This window comes from Procambarus clarkii, chromosome 38, assembly GCF_040958095.1.
Source record: "Procambarus clarkii isolate CNS0578487 chromosome 38, FALCON_Pclarkii_2.0, whole genome shotgun sequence".
NCBI classification, from domain to species: Eukaryota; Metazoa; Arthropoda; class Malacostraca; order Decapoda; family Cambaridae; genus Procambarus; species Procambarus clarkii.
This window is the reverse complement of record NC_091187.1, coordinates 11206870-11231092: the sequence shown is the minus strand read 5'-3', so window position 1 is coordinate 11231092 and position 24223 is coordinate 11206870. Positions and strand designations below refer to the sequence as shown.

The following is a 24223-nucleotide window of genomic DNA, read 5'->3' as shown; positions in this document are numbered from 1 at the left end:
CCTAATAAGCCAAGTTTTCCTGAATTAATATAGTTTCTCTAATTTTTTTCTTATGAAATGATAAAGCTACCCATTTCATTATATATGAATTAAATTTTTTTTATTGGAGATAAAATTAACGTAGATATATGACCGAACCTAACCAACCCTACCTAACCTAACCTAACCTATCTTTATAGGTTAGGTTAGGTTAGGTAGCCAAAAAAGTTAGGTTAGGTTAGGTTAGGTAGGTTAGGTTGTCGAAAAACCATTAATTCATGAAAACTTGGCTTATTAGGCAAATCGGGCCTTGCATGGTAGGCTGAGAAGTGAGTTCTGGCTACTAGGTACGACATATATATATATATATATATATATATATATATATATATATATATATATATATATATATATATATATATAATGTACTTGACGTTAAGTTGGGATAGGTTAAGTTAGGCTGATGCGCAGTAGAGAAATGAAGATGATGATAATGATTTGTATAATATACAATACTCTACGACAAGACATGTTTTCATATACCTGATGATAGCCGTGTTCACCTTGTAGGAAGTAGTTACCCTGGAGTTAGGCAACTCTCTACCTCTCTCCTTTTCCTCCTCCTTCTCTTTCTCCTCCTTCGGTTCCCTTCCTCCTTCCCTTCCCTTATTCCTTCTCTGTCTCTCTCTGTCTCTCTCTGTCTCTCTCTGTCTTTCTCTCTCTCTCTGTCTTTCTCTCTCTCTCTCTCTCTCCTCTCTCTGTCTCTCTGTCTCTCTGTGTCTCTGTCTCTCTGTCTTTCTCTCTCTCTGTCTTTCTCTCTCTCTCTCTCTCTCTCTCTGTCTCTGTCTCTGTCTCTGTCTCTGTCTCTGTCTCTCTCTCTGTCTCTGTCTCTGTCTCTCTCTCTCTCTCTCTCTCTCCCTCCCTCCCTCCCTCCCTCCCTCCCCCCCCCCCCCCCAGGTGGTGAATGGTCCCCACAGGAAAGACCGTCTCCAGGACTGTTGCCTTACGCCACCACATCTTACAAATACAAGTCAGTCTTGAGCATAATCGATGGTAGTAACCCATTCACGGAGAGTCATTTATCAAATCCCGTGATTGTTTGGGACATGTACCACCCAAAATTACAACACTATTTTTTTCCTGGATTATTGGCTTTTCAAAATACTTCACTCGCTCTGAATGATCAAAAAAATATACATATAATGTGTGTGTGTGTGTGTGTGTGTGTTTAGAAACGGTAACATTGTTTCTGTTTTTGTTCGAATATATACAACAAATGTTTTTTTTATAAAGACAACTGTATAATATTGGTTTAATCGATTTTTAGATTTGTATATGTTTCGATAAGTTGTAGAGAAAGTGGTGTTGTGGTGTTGTAAGCATTGATATTCAAGCCTAGTCCTGGGTTTTTGCCGCCATTTCTCTTTTAGTCATTAATCTCCCGCGCGAAGGAGAAAAAGAGACGCTGGAAAAGTAATTTAGTAAACATGGCAGGGGGAAACTGCGATAAACTGTGGCAGAGTTTCTCCTTGCTCCTTGTCGACCTTTCTTTTATGTCCATGACGTGTTCCTTCCCCTGTTCCTCTTTCTCCACCCCTTTCTCCACTCCTCTCCCCCTTCCTCCACTCCTCTCCCACTCCCTCACAACACCCCAGGACAATTCTTTAAGTCTTCTTTTTCTCTTATTCTCTCTACCTCCCCTCTTACTCTTCACTGTCGTGTTTCCGTTACTTGAGAAATGTCAGTATAACCATGTAGTCGCCAATGAGTCATTATTTGCAGACATCGTAATTGGAAATCCTCTTCATATCTCAAAGCTGAATCAAGGGGGGGAATGGGGTCATCTGCTTGCTCGTTGGGAGCCAGAGGGTCCTCCCTCTCGTCCCCACCCCAAGCTCTCCCCTCACCCTCTCTCACACGCTCACTTCCTCTCTCTTGTTCTCTTTCCCCCTTCGCCATTCCTCTTGGTTTGGCAAACAGTGAGAGGTCAGGAGGCTGACCTTATGCAGTAAACAGGTTGTAAGTGAAATTCCTATGTTACGCCGAGTGGTATGTTTCGTCTGCCAGTAGATACGACAGAAACTGAACAGGCTGGCCCTGTCGGTAAGCTACCTGACCCAATTACAAGTGTGTGTGTTCCTAATTACAAGCTGGATATGTAATTACTAGCTTTCCAATCTTTCAACAAGCCTGCTGATAGCCATGTATAAACCCTGGGGGCATGACGTGAGATAGTGTAGCTTGGGTAGTGAGGGGGACAGCTTCTGTGACCTCTGTAACAGAGAGGGGACCCCAGCAGACTGCCATCTTCTGTGAAAGCAGTAGTAGTCATTAAGGTAAACTGCGGTTTCTGATGTTATTGCCCACGAGTAAATTTTTACCATTGTCGAAGCCAATTCCATACACAGTTTTAGTGTAAATGTGATAAGAAAAACGATTGAAGAGTGCAGGCGATGAGTTACAATAACGTGGCTAAAGTATGTTGACCAGACCACACACTAGAAGGTGAAGGGACGACGACGTTTCGGTCCGTCCTGGACCATTCTCAAGACACTCAAAAAGTGTCACTGCGTTAACCTACTGATGGTCGAAAGAACAAATACTCAACAATTCGCATAGTGAATAATAGGCGAGTCGCGCAGTCAGTTGGTTAAACACTGATGGGTTTTGTCAGTAATTGCATTGGTGACAGTGACAAACCTGGCCCTTCGAAACTGTCCACTTAATGAAACTAACACCCTTCCTGTTCCCGCCAACCAGAGTAAATATATTTCTCAGGAAAAAATGGAGGATACCTTTGACACATTGCTGGCTTCCTGTCCCCGTTGTGGCCATTAAGCCGAGGGTGGTGGTTGTTGGGTTAGTGACCGCGACGACTGAGGTGTCGTATGTGCCCCGGCGAATCCTTGAAGGGTATATCGCAAAGCCGAATGGCGAAATAAACGTCGCCTGTCGGCGGATGGGCTATGGAGCCCCAGGAGCACCTCAGGAAGACAAGCACGGGCCCCACCCCACAGAGAACATTGGGTAGCAAAGCAAAATTCGGCCCTCTTCTAACGCAAAAACTCTTCCAGTGACCCCAGGCAGAGCAGAAGCCAGCCACCCACCCACCACAGCTGAGGGCACGCCGGCAGCTCACCAAGACCCGCGCCAACTCCCGGCACCTCTCGGCCAAACCGGCGCCGGACACAGTCTTTCTTCCCAAAGAACCAGTTAGAAAACGTTAAAAATATATCATATTGTGATTCCAGGCGTCGTACAATCCGGACCGTTAAATAGGAATGCCAGATGGCAGTATCTAACCCGATGGGTAAAATCTCAAACGGAACGTGATTCCGGCGGTCCCCAGGCGGAGCCAAACGTCCGCCACGTTGTCAAGGTTGAACCATCAGGCCTAATTAAATTTAGTCGTTGGTGGCTCTCGGGTAAACTCTGGAAAACTTCATATCCTGGTAGTACAGCCGGGTTAGTTCTCGACGCACAATTGAGAATTCGGGGATCGAATCTCGGGCGGGACAGAAATAGTTTGGCACATTTCCTTTCACCTAGCAGCAGTTTAGTTTAAATAAAAAAATAAATAAATAAATAAATATAAATATGTTTATTCAGGTAAGGTACATACATACATACAAGTGATGTTACATTAATGGATTGATATATAGATAGAGCTAGTACATACAATGCCTAAAGCCACTATTACGCAATGCGTTTCGGGCAATTTACGCAATGCGTAAATTTTCTTTTTCGGGCAATTTACGCAATATGCAATTACGCAATGCGTTTAGCAGCAAGTAGGTACTCAGGAGTTAGAGAGCTTGTTGTGGAGGTGCATCCTGGACGGGGTCAGTGATTCGGCCTTGGGGGAGGGGGAATCTCGATAAAAGCCTAACGTGTATGAATACACTTCGGCTTCCTGTCCCCCGACACAGTGAATTATTAAATTATGAATTATATTAAGCGTTTACCTGCCCGAAACGCTGCGCGTACTAGTGGCTTTACAAGATTGTAATTACCATATTATGTATCCTCACAATCCCAATGTACCTTCTTGTATATGCATAAATAAATAAATAAATAAATCAAACTACAATATCTGTTAACGTTTACCCGATTATTAACCTCGTGCTCTTGGCATGGTCCGCTCTTCACAGAAAACGACTTTTGCTGCAGCACTAACAATAACAATAATGACAATGACATTAATAATAATAATAATAATGCCAAAAGAATTCACATTAACATAATATAGTAATGAGAAAATCAGTTTGAATCATGAGGATTCTTCGGGCCTGCACTCTGGGTACTCTCAAGCAAACACCTGAAACCACGATTTGAACCTCAAAGTACAATTAGCTAAGCAAGTTAGTCCTGATAAGCTATATAGTTACATAGTTTAATGTATATATCAACAACTTTTTATACCATAACTAGAAGGGGTACCTGGCGAGGCTCAGGTCGACCCAGGCACCAGATGAACCCCAAGGTGGAGAAAAAAGGAGAAAAAATGCCAAGTATAATAATAATAATAATAATAATAATTAGTACTGGTAATGTCTTCTCACAGACATAATGGCATAGGATAAAAACCCCACACTTGTGTATATGTCAAATTTATATAAGGAGTATACAGCAAGTCTTTCGCACTCTCGTGAGTGCTTTATCAAGGTCTGAATGTGTGTGATTAGGACGAGACTTTCATCTCAACGTCTAATTAAGACTGGACCCTGCGTGACGGGAGATGTCTCCCGTGTAGCGGATACAAAACATAAAATTGTTTTCCATTACTCTAATATAATTAGAGAAAGGATTAGTAAGAATAGAGTAGAAGATAGTAATCTGGGAGGCGTTTATATATTACCTTGTAGAGATTGCAGTGAAGTCTGTGGGGGAAACAGGGTGAAAACTGGAGATCAGAATTGAAGAACATAAGATATCGTGTAGAATTATGGCTGGTAATTGTGCTTGAGCTAACCATAATTGGGAAAAAGATCACAATATTGATTTTAAGAAATGACATAATTTCTAAAAGTAATAATATTAAAACTAGAAGGGTGGTGGAAGGGGTTCTAATAAATACTCTGAATACTTTAGTTGGTAACAAAAGCTTCACTTCAGAGGATAGCTTTACTGGAAAAATGATTGAGTGAATTACAATTAGATTGTAACGGTTCTATTGTTACGTAAAGTATGGTGACAAATAAACACAGACACTAAGATACTATATATATATTTGGTCGAATATACAGAAGTACACAGGTGATACGTTGGTGTGAGTTGAGCGCACTGAGCGTTGGTACAGTATCTCGCAAGTGTCTGCTCTAGACCACACTTGAAAGTAGACTCTGGTTAATGTTTGCTATTGCTGCTTATATGCCCGGGCAACGCCTCACCATTCATCTCCTAAGGTTGACAGGAATATTAACAAAGCATTTGGAGCGAGTATATTATTGGGATAATCTACTCGCTACAGAACTCCCCCTCCCAGGGGATGAAAGGAAAAATACTTGATCAAGGAACTTAGCTGGTCGGTGAATTGTACGCCCTGCTCGCGTTACATAACCATCAAAGTTAACTTCCTCCTCTTCGCTGATGTCATCTAACTGGGGTCGCACAGGATAGTCCGTCGTCGTAGGATCAGGTTGTGGTGCGGCTGGTAACTGGGGTTGTAGGGTGGGAGGTCGTACAGGTTCGTCTGTTGTCGTAGGTGGCGGTGCTGCTGGTAACTGTGGTCGAAAAGTGAACTGCGTAGTCGGCGGATGTGTCTCTGGATTTAGCAGTTGAGACGAAGCCTGGAGCAGAGCAGAGAGCTGAGTGAGGCCGGAGTCGTGGAGCTCTATGTGGGAGAGCGTGGCGGCTCGATTGAGATTTGTGAGTGTCTAAACTCGGGGAGCGAGAGCGTGGCGGCTCGATGCGGTCGTAGTCTGCTGTCTGCTCTGTGTCGAAGCTGTAGCGTCTTGGGTTGATTAGGACTGTACACGCCGAGTACTACATTGTTGACTGTGGAAATTGTAGTCTGGTACCAAAAGATGTAGGCAGTGTGTGGACAAGCTCGGTGTAGCAGGAGAGAAAAATGTGCATAATTGTTGCGTCCTCGGGTCGCTGGTGGAGCATTTAGATCCGGGGCGGATGGACTTGGGCACCAGGACATTAGGAGGTAATGTAGGCACGTAGTTAGGACAACGAGGTAATCACTGCTAGAGCTGAATTGTCCTGGAGGCGACGAAGAGTCGGAAACGCAAGCTGTAAGTCCTGTACTGCGCAAAGTGCTTGAGTCGGCAGAGTATCAGAATGCAGTGAACGTGTAGATGAATCTGACGAAAGAGCAGCTTTCGTGGGCGCCCCTGTAGAACAATCAGTGCCCTGGCAGCGACGGAGAGTCGGCAGGACAGGCTGTAGATCCCACATTATGTAGTTACTGATGAAGCTGCCAGATGAGTGAGTAGTGATCGTGGAGCAGCAAGCCGTAGTAGATGAAAATGCAGAGACGATCGCGATGAAAATCATAGCTGTGGCAAGGGTGTTGGCAACGTTCCATGACAGGTGGCTGCGGTCCACAGCAAGCAGCAGCAGTGGAGGTCCAGTGAGAGTCCATGTTGTAGTCCATCGTGGCTGGGTATCGTCGAAACTCTCTGAGGTCACCAATGTAACGGTTCTATTGTTACGTAAAGTATGGTGACAAATAAACACAGACACTAAGATACTATATATATATTTGGTCGAATATACAGAAGTACACAGGTGATACGTTGGTGTGAGTTGAGCGCACTGAGCGTTGGTACAGTATCTCGCAAGTGTCTGCTCTAGACCACACTTGAAAGTAGACTCTGGTTAATGTTTGCTATTGCTGCTTATATGCCCGGGCAACGCCTCACCATTCATCTCCAAAGGTTGACAGGAATATTAACAAAGCATTTGGAGCGAGTATATTATTGGGATAATCTACTCGCTACAAGATCTCAATAAATGGACGAATGAAAGCAGTTCCATTAGCCACGTTCCTTTGGGGGTATGGAGAGGGATACGACGGCCAGCACCCAGATGGACACCTCGATTAATAACAACTCCAGTTCCCAAAATAGCAGGATTACAGAATGGACATATGGCCGTATTCCGGTGGAAGGCATTATTTATTTATTTATTTATTTATTTATTTATTTATTTATTTATTATTATTTATGCATTATTTATGCATTATTTATTTATTTATTATTGCAGGTATATCGGCAGTCGGGATTAGAGGTGACATGGTTAGGCGGTCAAGAATAAGAGTTCAAGTATGTTTATTGAGACAAGAAAGAAATACATCTTAAAGGGATAGAGTAGCTTAGGCTATTTCTACCCTCCCTGAGAATAAGAGGACTGGACCCAGGATAGCAGCCTTAGGGGCTCACTATAGCTCGTGCTACATAGACATTTCGTTCAGAGTAGCTAAATCTAAAACAGCAGTAGCAGGATAACAGCCAAAGTTTACAGCCCCGCTCCTGTGCCAGGTAAGCCCACTACGGGCTCACCATAGCCCGTGCTACTTGCCCCGCTCCTGTGCCAGGTAAGCCCACTACGGGCTCACCATAGCCCGTGCTACTTGCCCCGCTCCTGTGCCAGGTAAGCCCACTACGGGCTCACCATAGCCTGTGCTACTTGCCCCGCTCCTGTGCCAGGTAAGCCCACTACGGGCTCACCATAGCCTGTGCTACTTGCCCCGCTCCTGTGCCAGGTAAGCCCACTACGGGCTCACCATAGCCTGTGCTACTTGCCCCGCTCCTGTGCCAGGTAAGTCCACTACGGGCTCACCATAGCCCGTGCTACTTGTCCCGCTACTGTGCCAGGTAAGCCCACTACGGGCTCACCATAGCCTGTGCTACTTGCAACTTTTTGTTCCGAGTAGCTGAATCTTAAGCAACAACGGATAACAGCCTCATTAGACGTTGAGATGTAAGTCTCGTCCTAATCAGACATCTTCATAAAGCACTCGAGTGCGAAAGACTTGGTGTAAATTCCTTATATAAATTTCACTTGTACACAAGTGTGGGTTTTATCAAATAATAATAATAGTTTTTATTCGAAAGAATGTTTATAAAGATCATAAGAGTAATGCCCGTGTTGATCACCTACCCCTCAACAGTCACCTTGCAAAGTCGGGTGAGGCTAGCCCCAATTAAGTGTCTGACCTCCATCTTTGGACGTGAATTCACTCCTACAGTAAGCAAAAACTGGCAAAAATTTCCCATAGTAATTTAGTTTTGAACGTATGCAATAGGAATATAATTCAATTATTTTCATAATTTATTATGAAAATTCTGAATAATTCAATTATTCATAATTTTTGCCCGGAACGCTATGCGTACTAGTGGCTATAGGTATTGTATGTACTATCTCTATCTTTAAATCCAACATTATGTATGTAACTCAATGTATGTACTTTTACCTGAATAAAAAAATCCAAATCTAATAATTCCCTTTCGTCGGGGATTGTATTTTGTACTATGTAACTATTGTTGTTGTTGTTATAGATTCATCTACTCGGAACAAGTTCCAAGTAGCACGGGCTATGGTGAGCCCGTAACTTACCTGGTACAGGAGCGGGACAAGTAGCACGGGCTATGGTGAGCCCGTAACTTACCTGGTACAGGAGCGGGACAAGTAGCACGGGCTATGGTGAGCCCGTAACTTACTTGGTACAGGAGCGGGACAAGTAGCACGGGCTATGGTGAGCCCGTAACTTACCTGGTACAGGAGCGGGACAAGTAGCACGGGCTATGGTGAGCCCGTAACTTACCTGGTACAGGAGCGGGACAAGTAGCACGGGCTATGGTGAGCCCGTAACTTACCTGGTACAGGAGCGGGACAAGTAGCACGGGTGTGTAACTATATTCATGTTTGTTTTGTATCGAGGTGACCCCCTCACCCCTCCAAGGTCGAACCACTGATCCTCCCCAGGACTCAACCCCCACAATGGTTGTTTAACTCCCGGGTACCTATTTTCTGCAAGGTGAACAGGTGCATTAGGTGAAATGAAACGTGCCAAACCAATGAATTGTCCGTTCATTTGTATTTGCGACAGATGGTCTACCACAACTAACACTTTCGATATATATATATATATATATACACGAGCTAGTATCGTATCATGCATTATGCAACACCAGTGTCCAGTATATTGCAAGATAGTTGCATGACATATTCTGGTTCAAGCCGGCACTTGTTAAAATAATAATCAGGTTTGGAGACAGAATCTGCGTGCAAGATGCACAATTGTATAACTGCAATGACATAATAGTTATATATATGAGTATATTAATAATATATTTTCAGTGGCAATGCTTGTAAAAAGATTTGCAACGTTATGAAAATTAATTTATATGATCAGCTGAGTATGTGAATTGAGAATCTAAAGTTTTCTATAAACAATCCATTACCAATAATTTTAATTTATAAAATACAACACGAACATTGTATTTTTATTGATATAGTAATAAGCTTTTGTTAATATATTTCTGGTTTATGGTTCTAAACAGGTTAGTGTGAGGGAGCGAGAGTCAGCTGTTGTTTACATGTGGGGTCCCAGGCCGGAGTGACCAGTGTTGACAAACAACCTGTGGGGCTCCAGACATTACCGGCGGGGCTCCTGATAAAATACGGGCTCACCCTAGCCCGTGCTACTTGGAACATCTTGTTCCAAGTAACTGAATGTAGAACAACAATCCAGGCAACACTTGCCGTGCTCCAGACTACTCTTGTACGGGCTGAAGACAATACATACAACGGCTCCAGACACGCATCTAACATGGTAATGGTCTACTGCAGTAGTTAGCCAAGTGAATACATTGTAGTTCTGAAGATTTGGCTTTGATGTAGATATCTATATAATAGGGTATGGATATAAGGCATATCCATATAGCAGGGTACAGAAGTAGGGCACCTCTATATAGCAGGGTACAGATGTAGGGCACCTCTATATAGCAGGGTACAGATGTAGGGCACCTCTATATAGCTGGGTACAGATGTAGGGCACCTCTATATAGCAGGGTACAGATGTAGGGCACCTCTATATAGCTGGGTACAGATGTAGGGCACCTCTATATAGCTGGGTACAGATGTAGGGCACCTCTATATAGCAGGGTACAGATGTAGGGCACCTCTATATAGCAGGGTACAGATGTAGGGCACCTCTATATAGCTGGGTACAGATGTAGGGCACCTCTATATAGCTGGGTACAGATGTAGGGCACCTCTATATAGCTGGGTACAGATGTAGGGCACCTCTATATAGCTGGGTACAGATGTAGGGCACCTCTATATAGCAGGGTACAGATGTAGGGCACCTGTATATAGCAGGGTACAGATGTAGGGCACCTCTATATAGCAGGGTACAGATATAGGGCACCCCTATATAGCAGGGTACAGATGTAGGGCACCCCTATATAGCAGGGTACAGATGTAGGGCACCTCTATATAGCAGGGTACAGATGTAGGGCACCCCTATATAGCAGGGTGCAGTTTTTATGCGAGTTTAACTGTAGATGATTTTGGCATTCACCACCACCTCACTTAACATGTTCCTGCCTTCTACCGCCCTATTTGCCTTACTAAAGTTTGTTTTCTCAGCATTTTTGTGTCCTTAGCTCAAATCTATAACTAAATGTTATTGAAGTTCCTGGTTACAAAAATTGTTAGTTTTGTTGATTTTCATTAGTATTTTATATTCATATCACCTTTTTCTTCTATCTTCTAGCTTTGGTATATTTAACATCTCTAGCTTCTCCTCGTAGCTCTTGTTTTTCAGTTCCAGAAGTCATTTTGTTGCATGTCTTTGCATCTCAAGAAGCATATCAGCACATTGCTGATGTGCTTAGATAAGGGAACCATACATCTTCCAATTTTCATGTCATAAATGTCATGAACAACTACTGTAATTCAATATTTCACCATCCATGTATTTAAAAGCAATTTTGAAGTTGGAAAGCATAGCATAGACTCCTCTCACACTATTCCTAATATGTGAGAGAGTTTTTCAGGTAAAAGTTTTTACCTTGGGTAAGTTTTTCTGTCCTGAACCACCCTCGAGATCTTCTCAGAGTTCTTAAAAACCCTTTCACATAATTTGTAAGTTGGGTGTGGCCTATTTTCTCCTATTTCACATTTCATAATGTGGCATTTATTCACATGCCATCACATACCATTAAATGCCATCTGCTAAAGTGATGTTCCATATATTTATTTTGTCCAGGTCATATTGAAGGGCATGACGATTGTCTAAGTTTCTGACCTTCTCTAGTAGCTTAACATCATCAGCAAATATGTTCATGTAATAATGTATTTCTTCTGGCACAGTATTCATATAGACCAACATTAGTGGTACGAGAGCTGAACCCTGTGGTACTCCACTACAGTAGTAGCTTTTCTCCAGTCTGATATATTACCTCTGATTACTGCCCTCATTTTTCTGTCTATTAGAAAATGTTTCATCCATGTCAAAAGTGTTGCCATCACTCCTCCAGCATGTTCCAGTTTCAAGAACAACCTCTTATGTGAGACTGTCAATTTTTTTTTTCTCCAGATAGTCAACCCAGCCATCTCTTCCCTGTAAAACCTTTCAGACTATATCATCATAGAAACTAAGCAGATTTATTATACAGCATCTTCCTGTTTGAAAGCTATACTCTCTGTCTGTTATTACATCATTTCTCTGCAGGTGTTTTACCTATTTGTAACTATTTTTTCTAGTGGTTTTTGACTACCATGCTAGTCACAATCGGCTTGATAATGGTCCAGGATGGACCGAAACGTCATTCTCTCTTCAATTTCTAGTGTGTGGTTTGGTCAACATTTTTCAGCCACGTTATTGTGACTCATCATCTGCATGATCGTCAACAATACAGGTCTAGTTGAGAGTCTCTTCTCTGTTACCAGTCTTTTTCCTTATATCTGCTAAGGTATATTCCTGAAAAATCAATTTAAGTGAAATATTCAGTTCAGATGTGCATTTTCCCAGACCTCAAAGTGAAATTCCATCTAGGCCAACTGCTTTGTTTTCTGCCCTGCTCCTTGGGCGTTTTTTCCACTTCACATTGAAACACCTCTTTGTACTCTGTTGTTCTCTGAAATCCATGTTGTCTGGTTTTCTGAAAGCCTCTTTTTGTACAAACACATTTTGAAACCATTCATTTAGTAATTCACACATTTTTTTTTATTGTGTAAATCTGTTGCCCATTTCAAACCTCTGGATTTTATCCCTTACCTATAATTTGCTTTTAATGAACTTATAGAACAGGTCTGGTTCTGTTTTAGACTTGTCCATTATCCCTTTCTCAAAATTTCTTTCTCTAATGTTTCTGTTGGTCTCCTAAACCTACTATTTTCTCATTGTTTTCTTTCTCTTTTTTTTTCTGCTCTTTCCACTCTAGATAGTATCTCCTTTTTTTAAACATTCAAAATCTATTATAGACTTGGAGTACTTTTATTAAGTGTTCTGTACTGATTTACTTTTGGTAACCAGTTGTTCATAATTATTTGTCTACAGTTCCTGACTTGTCATTCCTATTTTTGACTTCTAAACACTACTGTTAAGTTTCTTTCTCCTTTACAACTTGTGCATAAGTTTCTTTTATTTCCTCTTTACACTTTCCTATCCCTTAGTAACTTTTTCCATTTAAGTTGCTCACAAGTTTGTTTACTTACCTTTGCCAAACACCTGATTTGAACTAGCTTATATGCTTACCTTGCGGCGATTTCGGGGCTCGGCATTCCCGCGGTCCATTTCTCGACCAGGCCTCCTGGTTGCTGGACTAGTCAACCAAGCTGTTGGACACAGCTGTGGGCAACCTGATGTATGAATCACAGCCTGGTTGATCAGGTATCTTCTTGAGGTGTTTATCAAATTTTCTCTTGAACACTGTGAGGGGTCCTCCAGTTATGCTCCTTATGTGTAGTGGAAGCATGTTGAACAGTCTCGGGCTTCTGATGTTGATAGAGTTCTCTCTCTCTGAGTACCTATTGCACCTCTGTTTTTCAACGGGGGTATTCTACACATCCTGCCATGCCTTCTGGTCTCATGTAGTGTTACTTCTGTGTACAGGTTTGGGACCAGCCCTTCTAATATTTTCCACATATAAATTATTATGTATCTCTCCCGTCTGCACTCAGGGGAATACAGATTTAGTTATATTAGTTGGTCCCAATAGTTTAGATGTTTTACTGAATGGATTCTAAGTGGATGTTTTTCTGATTGGATAATTCTAGAACTTGCACAGAGTTCGTGTCCAAATTTATCAGTCTTTCTGTTAGTCTTCAAATTTGTCTGTCATGTTTTTCAGTCGTATTTTCTGTCACTAGAGCCTTAATTCGTTCCTCCTGCCTCCCTTACAATATTGGTCAAGCTAATAACACACTTCTTTTGTTGCAAAATACATTCTTGCAGAAGTACAATTTTACCTCTTAAGATACAAAAAGAAATAACATTAACATGATGTAAGAAACTTTAATCAATTAATCCTTAGAAAATTTTAAATTTTGACTTACCTGCCAAGTAACCCTCCTTTCGTTATTTGTTCTTCGCTTAAACCTTTGAAATTTTTCCTGCGTTGTCTGACAGTGCGTTGTTTGGCCAAGTTTGCCATCATTATAATTTTCATCTGTTTCTGGTGGCCCTTGCTTCAAATTTCCCAAATTTGTATACTTTTCAGTATTTCCAACTCTCCACCTTTTATTACTGCACAGATTTTGGTATATTTATTGCATCTGGGACGCTTTGTTTACACCTTTCACTACAACTTAGATAAGATAATCCTGGAGCTTTCTGTTATGTGTCGTCTGCGCAGATGGTGTGTAGGTGGGTGGGAGAGGGGCGAAGACTCACTGTTCCGCATATACATGATGGCTAGCTACATAGCCGCATACATGCAAATGCAGAATTTTTAATAATGAAGAAAAAGCCACAGCTGATTATACTACACCCCTTCCCACTGACAAGCAGTTAGGATTAACATACTCTATATATTAATTAAGCTGGGTTAATATACTCTATATATTAAGCTATTAATTAAGCTGGGCAATACAACCTTATTGGCCTGCCTGAAATGTTATGCATGTTAGTGGCTTTGCAAGAATGCCATAATTAATTATCAATGTATATACTTTCACAACTCATTGCACTATCTTGTATATATATAAATAAATATAAAAGCCTGTATCACAACATAACTTTAGCTTTATTTTGTGCTATTTATTTTACAGGATTCGGATGACAGCGGTTTTAATTCGTATAGACGCTCTAAGAAAATTCCGCCCCCTGTGCCAAAAAAGAAGCCCAAGAGAGATGCTACTGTTTTAGAAGTTGAATATGACACTGATTCTCAAGAATCATTGTACTCTGACCCCATTCTTGACATTTCAAGGGAGGAGTTTGTTGCATGTGATGACTTAACAAGACTGCCAATTTTATATGATGACATTGGTATGTGTTTAAGAAATCGGTTGTATCTTAAATTACTATGTCATTGTGAGGTGGTGTAGACAAGCTCTGCATCTTTTGCATGAAATTGTAACTGCAAACATTGAAGATTCGGTATTATATCTTCATATTTTTAATGTTTTGCAATGATTTGTTTTTACGGTGCAATGATGCATTGGGCTGTCAATAAATAATACTAATGTTACTGTATTTATATCGGAGAACTGTAGAACATAGGTAAGCACATATTTTTGTGTCAGTTTTATGTGCTCACTATTATATTCCTTGAACATTAAAACATAGTTTTTGCTGTTATTACACAATATACACATCATATCTATCTACATTTTTATGTACCATAATGAACTATTAAGCAAGTCTTGTGGGTGTACTGTAGTAATGAAATCCAAGCACTGCATAGTGCCCCACACTACCAGCAGTTGACACCACCTGACTGCAAAATGCCTTGCAGTATACTATGCACATCGCTAACTCTAGCCATAACACTGCTATTACATTATCATCAGATTAGTGTCACCAAGTCATTAAGATTAGTGTCATTAATTGTAAAGACCAACTGCCCCCATTGGGTCTCTTCCCTCAGGCTATAGGGACTCCTTAGCTGGTCCAATTTTTCTTAAATTAACTTTATCTCATAACCTAGGTATTTGTGCCAAGTTAGGTTATTAACTTTAATATATTGCTCACTGTTCAACATTTTGAGTGCAATGTCTCACATTGGTACACACATTGTACTCATTCATTGTAGAATAGTGATTTATGAAGATTTATTTATTTTATGGGATTGAGGTATGCTCTGGGCAAAGCTCTAAGTCCATTAGAAGGCAGACAAGACAGTCTGAAAAGGTTATCCTTCTAGTGTAGAATTTCACTTAAAACTTTTCCCTTGTCTGTGTCCAATGAAGGCTAAAAGGGAATCTATTGAGGGAGGGAGTAGGTTCGAACCCTCTTAATGGCACGTGTGGATTTGTTCATTCTCATGTCATTGTTTGTGTGGAATTTACAGCCAGGGTCCTGCTTAAGAATTGTCAGACTTTTTTATATATTTTTATTTAGTAAAGGGTTATTCTAATTATTATCAGCTTTATTTAAGCATTTAATTCTCAAAAAGCAGCTATCACCAAAAGTGTCATTCTGCCTGTGAGTAAAATTAAAACAAAAGATAAATAATCCACTTTACAATATTTTACTTTTAATTCTGTTTTCTTGAGTTTATACATCATTCTTTATAACTATGTGTATATATCACGAAAATAAACATTTATTTATATAAATATTTATTTAAATAAATATTTATTTATAACTATATAATTAAAAAGAACTTTGAATGTACTGTACTATTCTTATAGTAAACTGCTAGTATTGAGTAGTTACTAACCTTATATTTTTTGCCGATTTCTAGTTTTAGAATGTGTGTGTTTACGGTATATCGAGGGCCTTTTCTACACGTGGGCGGGCCCAACACTGGTGGCAGCTAACCCATGTCGTCCCGTGAACCACTTGTATACTTCTTCCCAGATAAAACATCACCATGACCAGGTGAAGGTAAGATAACACTATATATTTAAAATGTTTTTTTATAGAGGTTGTCACAAGTCATTTGAGCTTTTACTATTACAAGATAAGATGGATTATTTGACGATGAAAGTGTTAGCACCGAACTATTCCTCTGGAATTGTTTGTGTTTTCTGCGAAAATGCTTCAAAATTTTTACAAAACTCAAAAATGAAATGCAAACATTTAGTTTTTTTTTCTAATAAAACATGTACCTTTTCTAAGAATAGGAAAGAAACCGATTGCAAAACATGCAGTAAGAATTTATTTATTAATGTTTAGGGTATTGAAGCAGAATTTAAGTCTGGCTGCCATAATGCTAAAAGGTTCAATTTGCCATGTGAAGCATCACTGATATTTTAATCATTGGCAATATTGTTCTTCCCTTGGAACACCACATTTCCAATGTGAGAGGATTACTTGTTGTAAGAACCTGGTGGACAACTGTGAGACTCCTCTTCTGGCCTAGGGTTGCACACTCATGTTCTCCAAAGCTGTCGTTTCAAGTAATTTCCAGGCTGTCGATGTGGATCTTCATAGAAACTAATACTGTATTTTCCCGTAACTTACCAAGCATATATTCTCTTATGTTCTTTTACTAAAGTATTTATAATAAATATTTATAATTAAAGTGCTTTAAAAAATTTTCAGTGTGGTGCTGACAGGCGTGATGCGCATGTGTACAGTGTTGTGGGTGTAGCTCATCATCGTCTCACTCATGATCTTGGCCTTATAAATCAAGCTGTTTTGGTTTCCGGGGAGAGTGGTGCAGGAAAGGTAAAAAAAAATAAAATTTTATATACTGTACATGGAGCAATGCAGTATAATATAGTGAAAGGAGGTCATAGGTATTCAAAAGTAGCACGCGTCCATTTATTATATTGGTTACTATATTACATCGTAGATAAGCATCACCACACAGTAACAGTCATCTACAGCAGCAGCACTCCCATTGCTTCATTAGGCCAGTTGTTCAGTGTTCCTTGTGAATTATGTATAGTACAGTAATTACAAGTATATTCACCCTCTTATTACAAGTTGTTGCCACCATACTTTCTCACCTACAATAATTATCTCTACTCACTTCTCTCTCTACTTTCTTCTCTCTCTCTACACTCTCCTTGGTCCACTTTCCTTGATTAAGCAAAAGAAATGTTGAGTATCAAGTTAATATTTGGCAGTGTGAGATACAGTGTGCTTAATTTTTATTAAAAATTTAATTTAATGTATTGTAGTTTAACAGTTGAATAAAGGTATTAAGAAGTGTTTGGATAAAATTACTATGCAGTATATAGCTTTCAAATTGATACAGGTTAGTTGCTAAAAGAATGATATATTATTTCTTTGTAGACTGAATCTGCTCGTTACATGTTGGGATACTTGACACATGTTGAAACAAAGTTTCCTCAAGTTCCACGCTCACCATTAAAGGGTGTGTGGGAGGACAAGGAGCCTAGGGACATCCAGGATAAGATCTTGGCTTCTAATCCTATTCTTGAAGCGTTTGGTAATGCTGCCACTCTTCGCAACCATAATTCCAGCAGGTATGTGAAAAATATTGCACAAGATATAAATATTTAATATAATTGGGTTGAACATTTCCCGGTTGTGATTTGTCTCGTGTTGTGTTTCAGATTTGGAAAACTGATCCGTCTACAGTATGGAGGGCGTCAACTGCGTGGGGCTGAGATTGACACTTACCTATTGGAGAAAACCAGGGTTACTCACCAGCCAGAGAGCGAGCGAAATTTTCATATATTTTACCAGGTTATTAAATATTTCTGTGTTAGTTTAGGCTCTTGTTTACATACAGAATTAGGATACATGACTTGACAATGGTCCAGATGGACCGAAACTTCATTTTCTTTATTTTCAGATTTGTTATTTTTGGCCACATTATTGTGAATTATTGTCTTCATACAAAATTATGCTTTGATATGAGGTCTATGACAGCTTGTTTAAAAATCTTAGCCAGAATTCTTAAGTTAATATGTAATTACTTGAGTGTAGTTACAAGATGAGAGCTACGTTTGTGGTGTCCCATCTTCCCAGTACTCTTTGTCGTATAACGCTTTGAAACTATTGAGGGTTTTGGCCTCCACCACCTTCTCACTTAGCTTGTTTCAACCTTCTACCACCCAAGGTGAAACTCCATCAGGTTCAACATCTTTATTTCTTCCTAGGCCTATGAGTAATTTTTCCTCTTCATCTTGAGATACTTTTGTGTGTTCTATGGCATGTTCTGGAATTGGTATTTGATTCGGCTTCCTGAAATCTTCATTTTGTACAAATACACTTTGGAACTGTTTGTTTAGCATTTCACACATTTCTTTTTCATTCTCAGTAGTCCTGTTCCTTGTTCTTAATCTCTAGATTTTATCTTTTATGTCCAGCTTGCTTTTAATGAATTTGTAGAAAAGGCCTGGATCTGTTTTACATTTGTCCACTATATCTTTCTCAAAGTTCCTTTCTGCCTCTCCTCACTGCTGTGTAATTGTTTCTTGTTTGTTTGTAATGCTTAAATGTTTGTGGGTTAGGCCTCTTCTGATATTGAACCCATTTTCTTGTCTTTTCCTCTCAGGCCCTCTCACATTTTCTGTTGAACCAATCCTGTTTTCTGGTCTTGCATCTCTGTTTTGGAATGAATGTTTGTGTGCCTTCATCATATATTTTTCAAAATTTGGCATACATCTCGTTTATTTCCTTGCCTAGCAACAAGTCTGTCCTATTAAACTTGTTAAAGAATTTTCTAAGTTCCCCATAGTGTCCTCTCTTGAAATCAAGTTTATCAACTGTTTCAATGTTCCCATTCTCTTCTAGATTGTATTGCAAAGCATATTTAATTTCCAAGAGGACATGATCACTCTATCCCAATGGAGGAAGGTACAAGGTACTGGATGTCAAATATCTCCTCTTCTTTCCTGGTGAATATTAGATCCAGTATTGGCAGAACATTCACTTCCCTCATTCTTGAGGCCTGTTTGATGTGTTGATGCATGAATGTCTCCAGAATGAGGTTTACAAATCTGCTTGTCCAAAAGTCCTCTGTTCTTTCTTCGTAGGCCTCCCAGTCTATTGCTTTCTAAATTGAAGTCCTCCAGTACCAACAATTGTGACTTATGTTGACCAGACCACACACTAGAAGGTGAAAGGACGACGATGTTTCGGTCCGACTTGGACCACAATCGACTTGAGAGTGGTCCAGGACTGACCGAAACGTCGTTGTTCCTTCACCTTCTAGTGTGTGGTATGGTCAACATACTTTAGCCACGTTATTGTGACTCATCGCCTGCAATTGTGACTTCTCTCTCTACACCCTTACTACACTCTCTTATGACCCTTCTGAGGGCCCTCTCGTTTGTCATCCAGTTCCTTCTTTGTCCATGTGTTGCTTGCTGGTGGGCTGTAGGCATTTACGATTATCAGTTCTATCATCCTGATTCCAGACCTGCAATGCCGATATGTCAACTTCTGGAGGGTTTTCGATTATTAACACTCTTACCAACACAGCCACTCCTTTCCCCTTCCTAGTTTTCCCTGTCACGTCTCCAAACTGAGTCGCCCCTTGAGAATACGACCTCATTTAAAATGTTTTCTTTAAGTTTCGTCTCTGTTAGTGCGACAATATCTGGGACCTTAAGCTGAATTATGTATCTTGGTTCCAATATTTTTTATCTCGCTCCATCTATGTTGGTATATACAATTTTCAGGAACATGTTCCTCTTCCCTTCGTCTTTTATTTCCCACTTTCCTTAAATGATTTTGTTGTTTTTGTGTACCATTTCACTAGCTTTCCAGTCGCTAACACTTTGTAGAAAAAGAATTTCTTCTTCATTTCTATTCCCATTTAGACGTTTCGCTTCATTGAGATATGTTTTCAGCTTTCTTCTTTCTTCCTTTGAGAGGTCTTGTCTTATAGAACAAAGTTGGCAAACCTCATTACTGCAATTTCTTGGCATTTCTAAGCACTTCCGTCATTTGTTTCACTCCATTAAATGTCACCTTTAAGGGGCGGTTCTTGTCTTTCACATATTTTTCTATCCTAAAATCACTGACATTATCCTTTGAAGTGAGGCCTTCTCCTAAACCTACTATTTTCTCTGAGTTTCATCTCTTCTGTGTGTTTGTTTAATCATGTGTGTGTGTTTGTATATCAACAGGTTTTATCAGGTGTGAGATCAGGGTTACTAAAAGACTTGATGCTTGATGAGGAAGAGAGATTTGCCATCCTGCCAGGTGATATGACAGCAGCAGACCTCACAAATCTTGAAGAGACTTTGTGTGCATTCCAGCAACTGAATTTCTCAAGTAGCCACCAAAAGGAAATATTTCAGGTAAATTATATAAGAGATGAAAGGGAACTTCATGATGAGGTTAGTGCAAGTTCCCATATCCAGTAACTACAAGAGGTCGGGGAGAATTCCTAACATAACCCTGAATGACTGACAGAAGGTAAAATCCTCTACACAACCTTTTTAATAATACAGTACTTGGTCATATAAACTTTTAAATATGGTTCTGTTACTCCTAATAGCATAAACTACTTGCATGCCTGGATGATGATGCCATCTGTCACTGAAGGGGTGGCAGCATTGATAGTTTGAGAGATAACCAACTACCTCGCCTCACTTTTTACATGCCACCAGTCATCCACAGAAAAACCCCACTCCTTCATAGGATCAGGTGTACAGTGCCTCTTTGTAAATTGTCAAATACTGTATCATACAAATACCTTTACCTCCTGGCAAATTGCTTCAATCTAACTTTATTTCTCACTATACTGTCGACACTTCCCTTCTCTCCACAGACTTGCTTGAATCCCACTCCCCCACTCAGTTCCTGCTTCCCCACTTACTGGCTCGATTCTCGCTCCCCCACTAGCTCACTTCCAACTTGCCTGCTAACTTGCTTACTCCCCTCTTCCCCACCCATTCGCTAGCTCCCTGCTTTGTCACTCATTCATCATGCCTGTGCACTTTATTTCCGGCTTTCTTGCTCTTTCTCCACCATCAAATTCACTTGATTATATACCAGGGTACCCTCGCTTTTATTTAAGTCTAAGGAGTTATAGATATTTTAAGGAACAGTATTAAAATAAATGTTGTGTGTGTAAAGCTCCAGTATTCCCAAGCCTTCCAAGCCAGTTCTGGAGTAGATGTTAAGAATACACATACCAACTGATGAACCTGAAAGGGAGGGAGGGAGGGGGGGGGGAGTTGGGAAGGCACCAGGACTTATCAAGAAAGAGGCATTTCATTACATTCAATGCTTGTTTTCTGGGAAAGCCCCTTATGACTTCTTGAAGCTAAGTGCCCATGGAGAAGAATGACTTACCAAGCAGGAGAGGAAATTGCAAATATTAAAGACAAGTAAGAGACAACTGGCCGAGAGGGACTATCCAAGGCAACACAGGCATGATGAGGCCTAAGAACATTAACTAAATACTAGGCCATCAAGACCCTGTCAGACTGCCAAAACCAGTGTGCCTGAATATCAGCCCAGGACACATTAGCAAAGACCTCTTCAAGAGCAACATATTTATGAGCTTAAGGGCATGAGGGTAGACTGCAGGCTGGCTGGACTTGATGACACTGCAGAAGACCTGAGAAACACAAGCCTTGAAACAGGGAACCAAGGAAGAAAGATCAACCCATGAAGTGTTCAAAGAAGTAGAATAGATGGCACAAAGGTGGTAGCAAAGAGCTGCCACTGGGCATAGCACATGATGCACCAACAACTAGAGGACCCCTCCAAAAGCCCTCTAACTTTCTTTCCTAAAAGTGGAGACTGCTGTAAATGAGCATAACACCAAACAGGGCCAAAAGAACAAAAGCCCTGCCTCCAGAAAAGAGCATGCAGCTCCCCAACTCTACAGCCAGAGGTCTGCACTAACAAACTGCTTTAAAAAATCAGATTGAGAAACTATAAACTAAAGGAAGAAAGACAAGAACATGGTCAAGAGACCAGGAGGGGACAGGCGGCGCATAAAAAGCCAGAGGTGAAATAGTGAGAGATGGTTTCTGAAGCCGTGCTGAGGTGGTATTGATGCTGAATGCAAGTAGTAGTGGCTCCACCAGTGCCAAACGATAAAAGGTGACAATATTAGGCATAAGATTCTGGTCAAGTAGAACTAAAAGAAACGAATAACAGTACTATCAGATATATACAAAAAAGATACAGTACAGGCCTAAAAGTTTTAATTGTAGTGCAGAGCCAAAAATTTGTTTAAGATAATTTACTAATGTGTGAAGGTGAAGAGACCTCAGAAGAAACTTAACCAGTCAAGATGAAAATATATGAATAATGGAAAATTCAAAGGGCCATTTGGCTCCTACGAGGCAGCTCCTATTGGCCCTTATGAGACAGCTCCAGAAAAGTTGACACACACACAAGGCAGCTTTTATTGACCCATATGAGGCTGATGCTATTTATTTCCACCCAAACAACTCGCTCATATATGTTGTTTGAAATGGAGTGATCCCATGTCTATTATGTTACCCGGTAGTTTGTTGCACAAGTTGTTGAAATTGCAATTGGCATTTAAAGTGGTCATGCTGATTGATAGAATTGGTATTAGAAGGATCAGATTTCAACAACTTCTAACAGATATTAGAATATGTCCTTCTAATAGATATTAGAAGAACACTTGTTCATAAAACAATTAATATTAATATTTTTCAGTTCATAACTCAAGAAGAATGTTGATTAAAGCTGATTGGATCTCACCATATTTACTAATAGTTTGCTTCCTTTGCCAGCTGCAACATCTTCAGAAATCAGTAAGATTTCTTCTCTTTCTAGGTTATAGCAGCTATACTGTTCTTGGGGAACATCAGCTTTACTCTAGAGGAAGGAGACACTAATTGGACTGTAAATATGCAAAGTAGAGGTAATGCTTATTATTGCTGTATCTAGAGTTATATTATTTTGCTTCATATATTTTATTGCTTAGCTTAAACAACTTGGATACAGTGAAAGCATTGTCAGTTTGTTTACATTTTCTTGTACAATACTGTACTCATCACTTTTATGGACTTTCAGACTGTGTGAAGAGTTTACAAGCAGCTTGTTTGTTGTTGGGGTTGGATGTAGACCAACTGGTTAATACCTTAACCATCCATACCATCAGTGTCAGTAGTGCCCAAAAGGTTAGTACACGCTTTTAATAATAATAATAATCCATTTTGGCCTGTCTGTTGTTTCAGGAGGCAAGATTCTTCTGTATCGGACAGAAAATTTGTGATATTTGGCAGGACGACATTCAGCACTGACTATGCAGGAATCTATTTAGGCCGTGTCCATTTAGGGTCATGTTAGGCATTATGGAGTCACTGGAGAAAACCTTAATTCTGCTCTGAATATTTGTCAAAGGTACATTAAATGTCGTATTTTCTGGCATTCAAGGCTTGCTGGAAATTTTAATAAGTAGAACCAAAATACGAAGGTCGACAGACTGCTCAATGACATGAGTAGCAGTCAAACATCTTTGAAATGGTCACAGGAAAATCAAAATCTCTCCTTCAGTAGGAAAATAAGGATCTTATCAATAGACCAAGCAGATGAGAAGAGCATAAGAAGGGCAAACGTAGAGGAATGCTTATGAAAGTTAAGGAAAGTACTGGAGAGGGTGATGAAGATGCTTAGCTGGAGGGGTTCTGCAAGTGCTGGTCTCTATGAGGCAATCTCATGAGGCATCAACCTTCTTTCTTTGAGAAAACAAGAAAAAAGGAAGAATCATAACCCACAGCTGTGGGCTACTACCCCATGCAGTACTACTTACTGTGAGCTTAAGGGTCTGGGAGAGTAATTTCTCAACCTTCTTCAAACACGCAAACTTTTTGTGCATGACTTACATGGTAAATGCTCCAACTTTTAATGATGGTTCAATATCATAACATGAACAGGAAAAACAAAACCCCCAAAAATATATTTAAAAAAATTGAAAATTTCACAATTTCAAATCAAGTTGACAAATTTAATATTACACAAATTTTTATTTTATTCACTATGGGCTCAGAATGACATAACATTTATGTTCTAATAATTAAAATTAAATTTGGGAGTACAGTGACACCTCGGTTTACGAATGCCCCTCTGTACGAACTTTTCGGATTATGAGTCCAATTTCTTAGTAAAATCTGAATCGGGTTACGAACTTTGCCTTGGGTAACGTAGTTTGTCGATACGCGTATGGCCGACCTAGTGCGTGGTGGCACGGCG

At 40.1% G+C, this 24223-nt stretch overlaps 1 protein-coding gene across 1 annotated transcript in view; it reads left to right on the top strand.

Annotated features, from left to right (window-relative positions):
* The window catches only part of LOC123771959 (unconventional myosin-XIX), a 235655-nt gene that overhangs the window by 153258 nt on the left and 58174 nt on the right, over positions 1 to 24223 (top strand). Inside the window, exons 3-11 of the mRNA XM_045764803.2 lie at positions 9495 to 9766; positions 14212 to 14431; positions 15852 to 15994; positions 16655 to 16780; positions 17354 to 17547; positions 17638 to 17770; positions 20164 to 20337; positions 22805 to 22892; positions 23045 to 23151. Coding sequence (XP_045620759.2) covers positions 9764 to 9766; positions 14212 to 14431; positions 15852 to 15994; positions 16655 to 16780; positions 17354 to 17547; positions 17638 to 17770; positions 20164 to 20337; positions 22805 to 22892; positions 23045 to 23151 — 1188 coding nt within the window. The 5' untranslated portion in view covers positions 9495 to 9763. The remainder of the gene's footprint in view (positions 1 to 9494; positions 9767 to 14211; positions 14432 to 15851; positions 15995 to 16654; positions 16781 to 17353; positions 17548 to 17637; positions 17771 to 20163; positions 20338 to 22804; positions 22893 to 23044; positions 23152 to 24223) is intronic.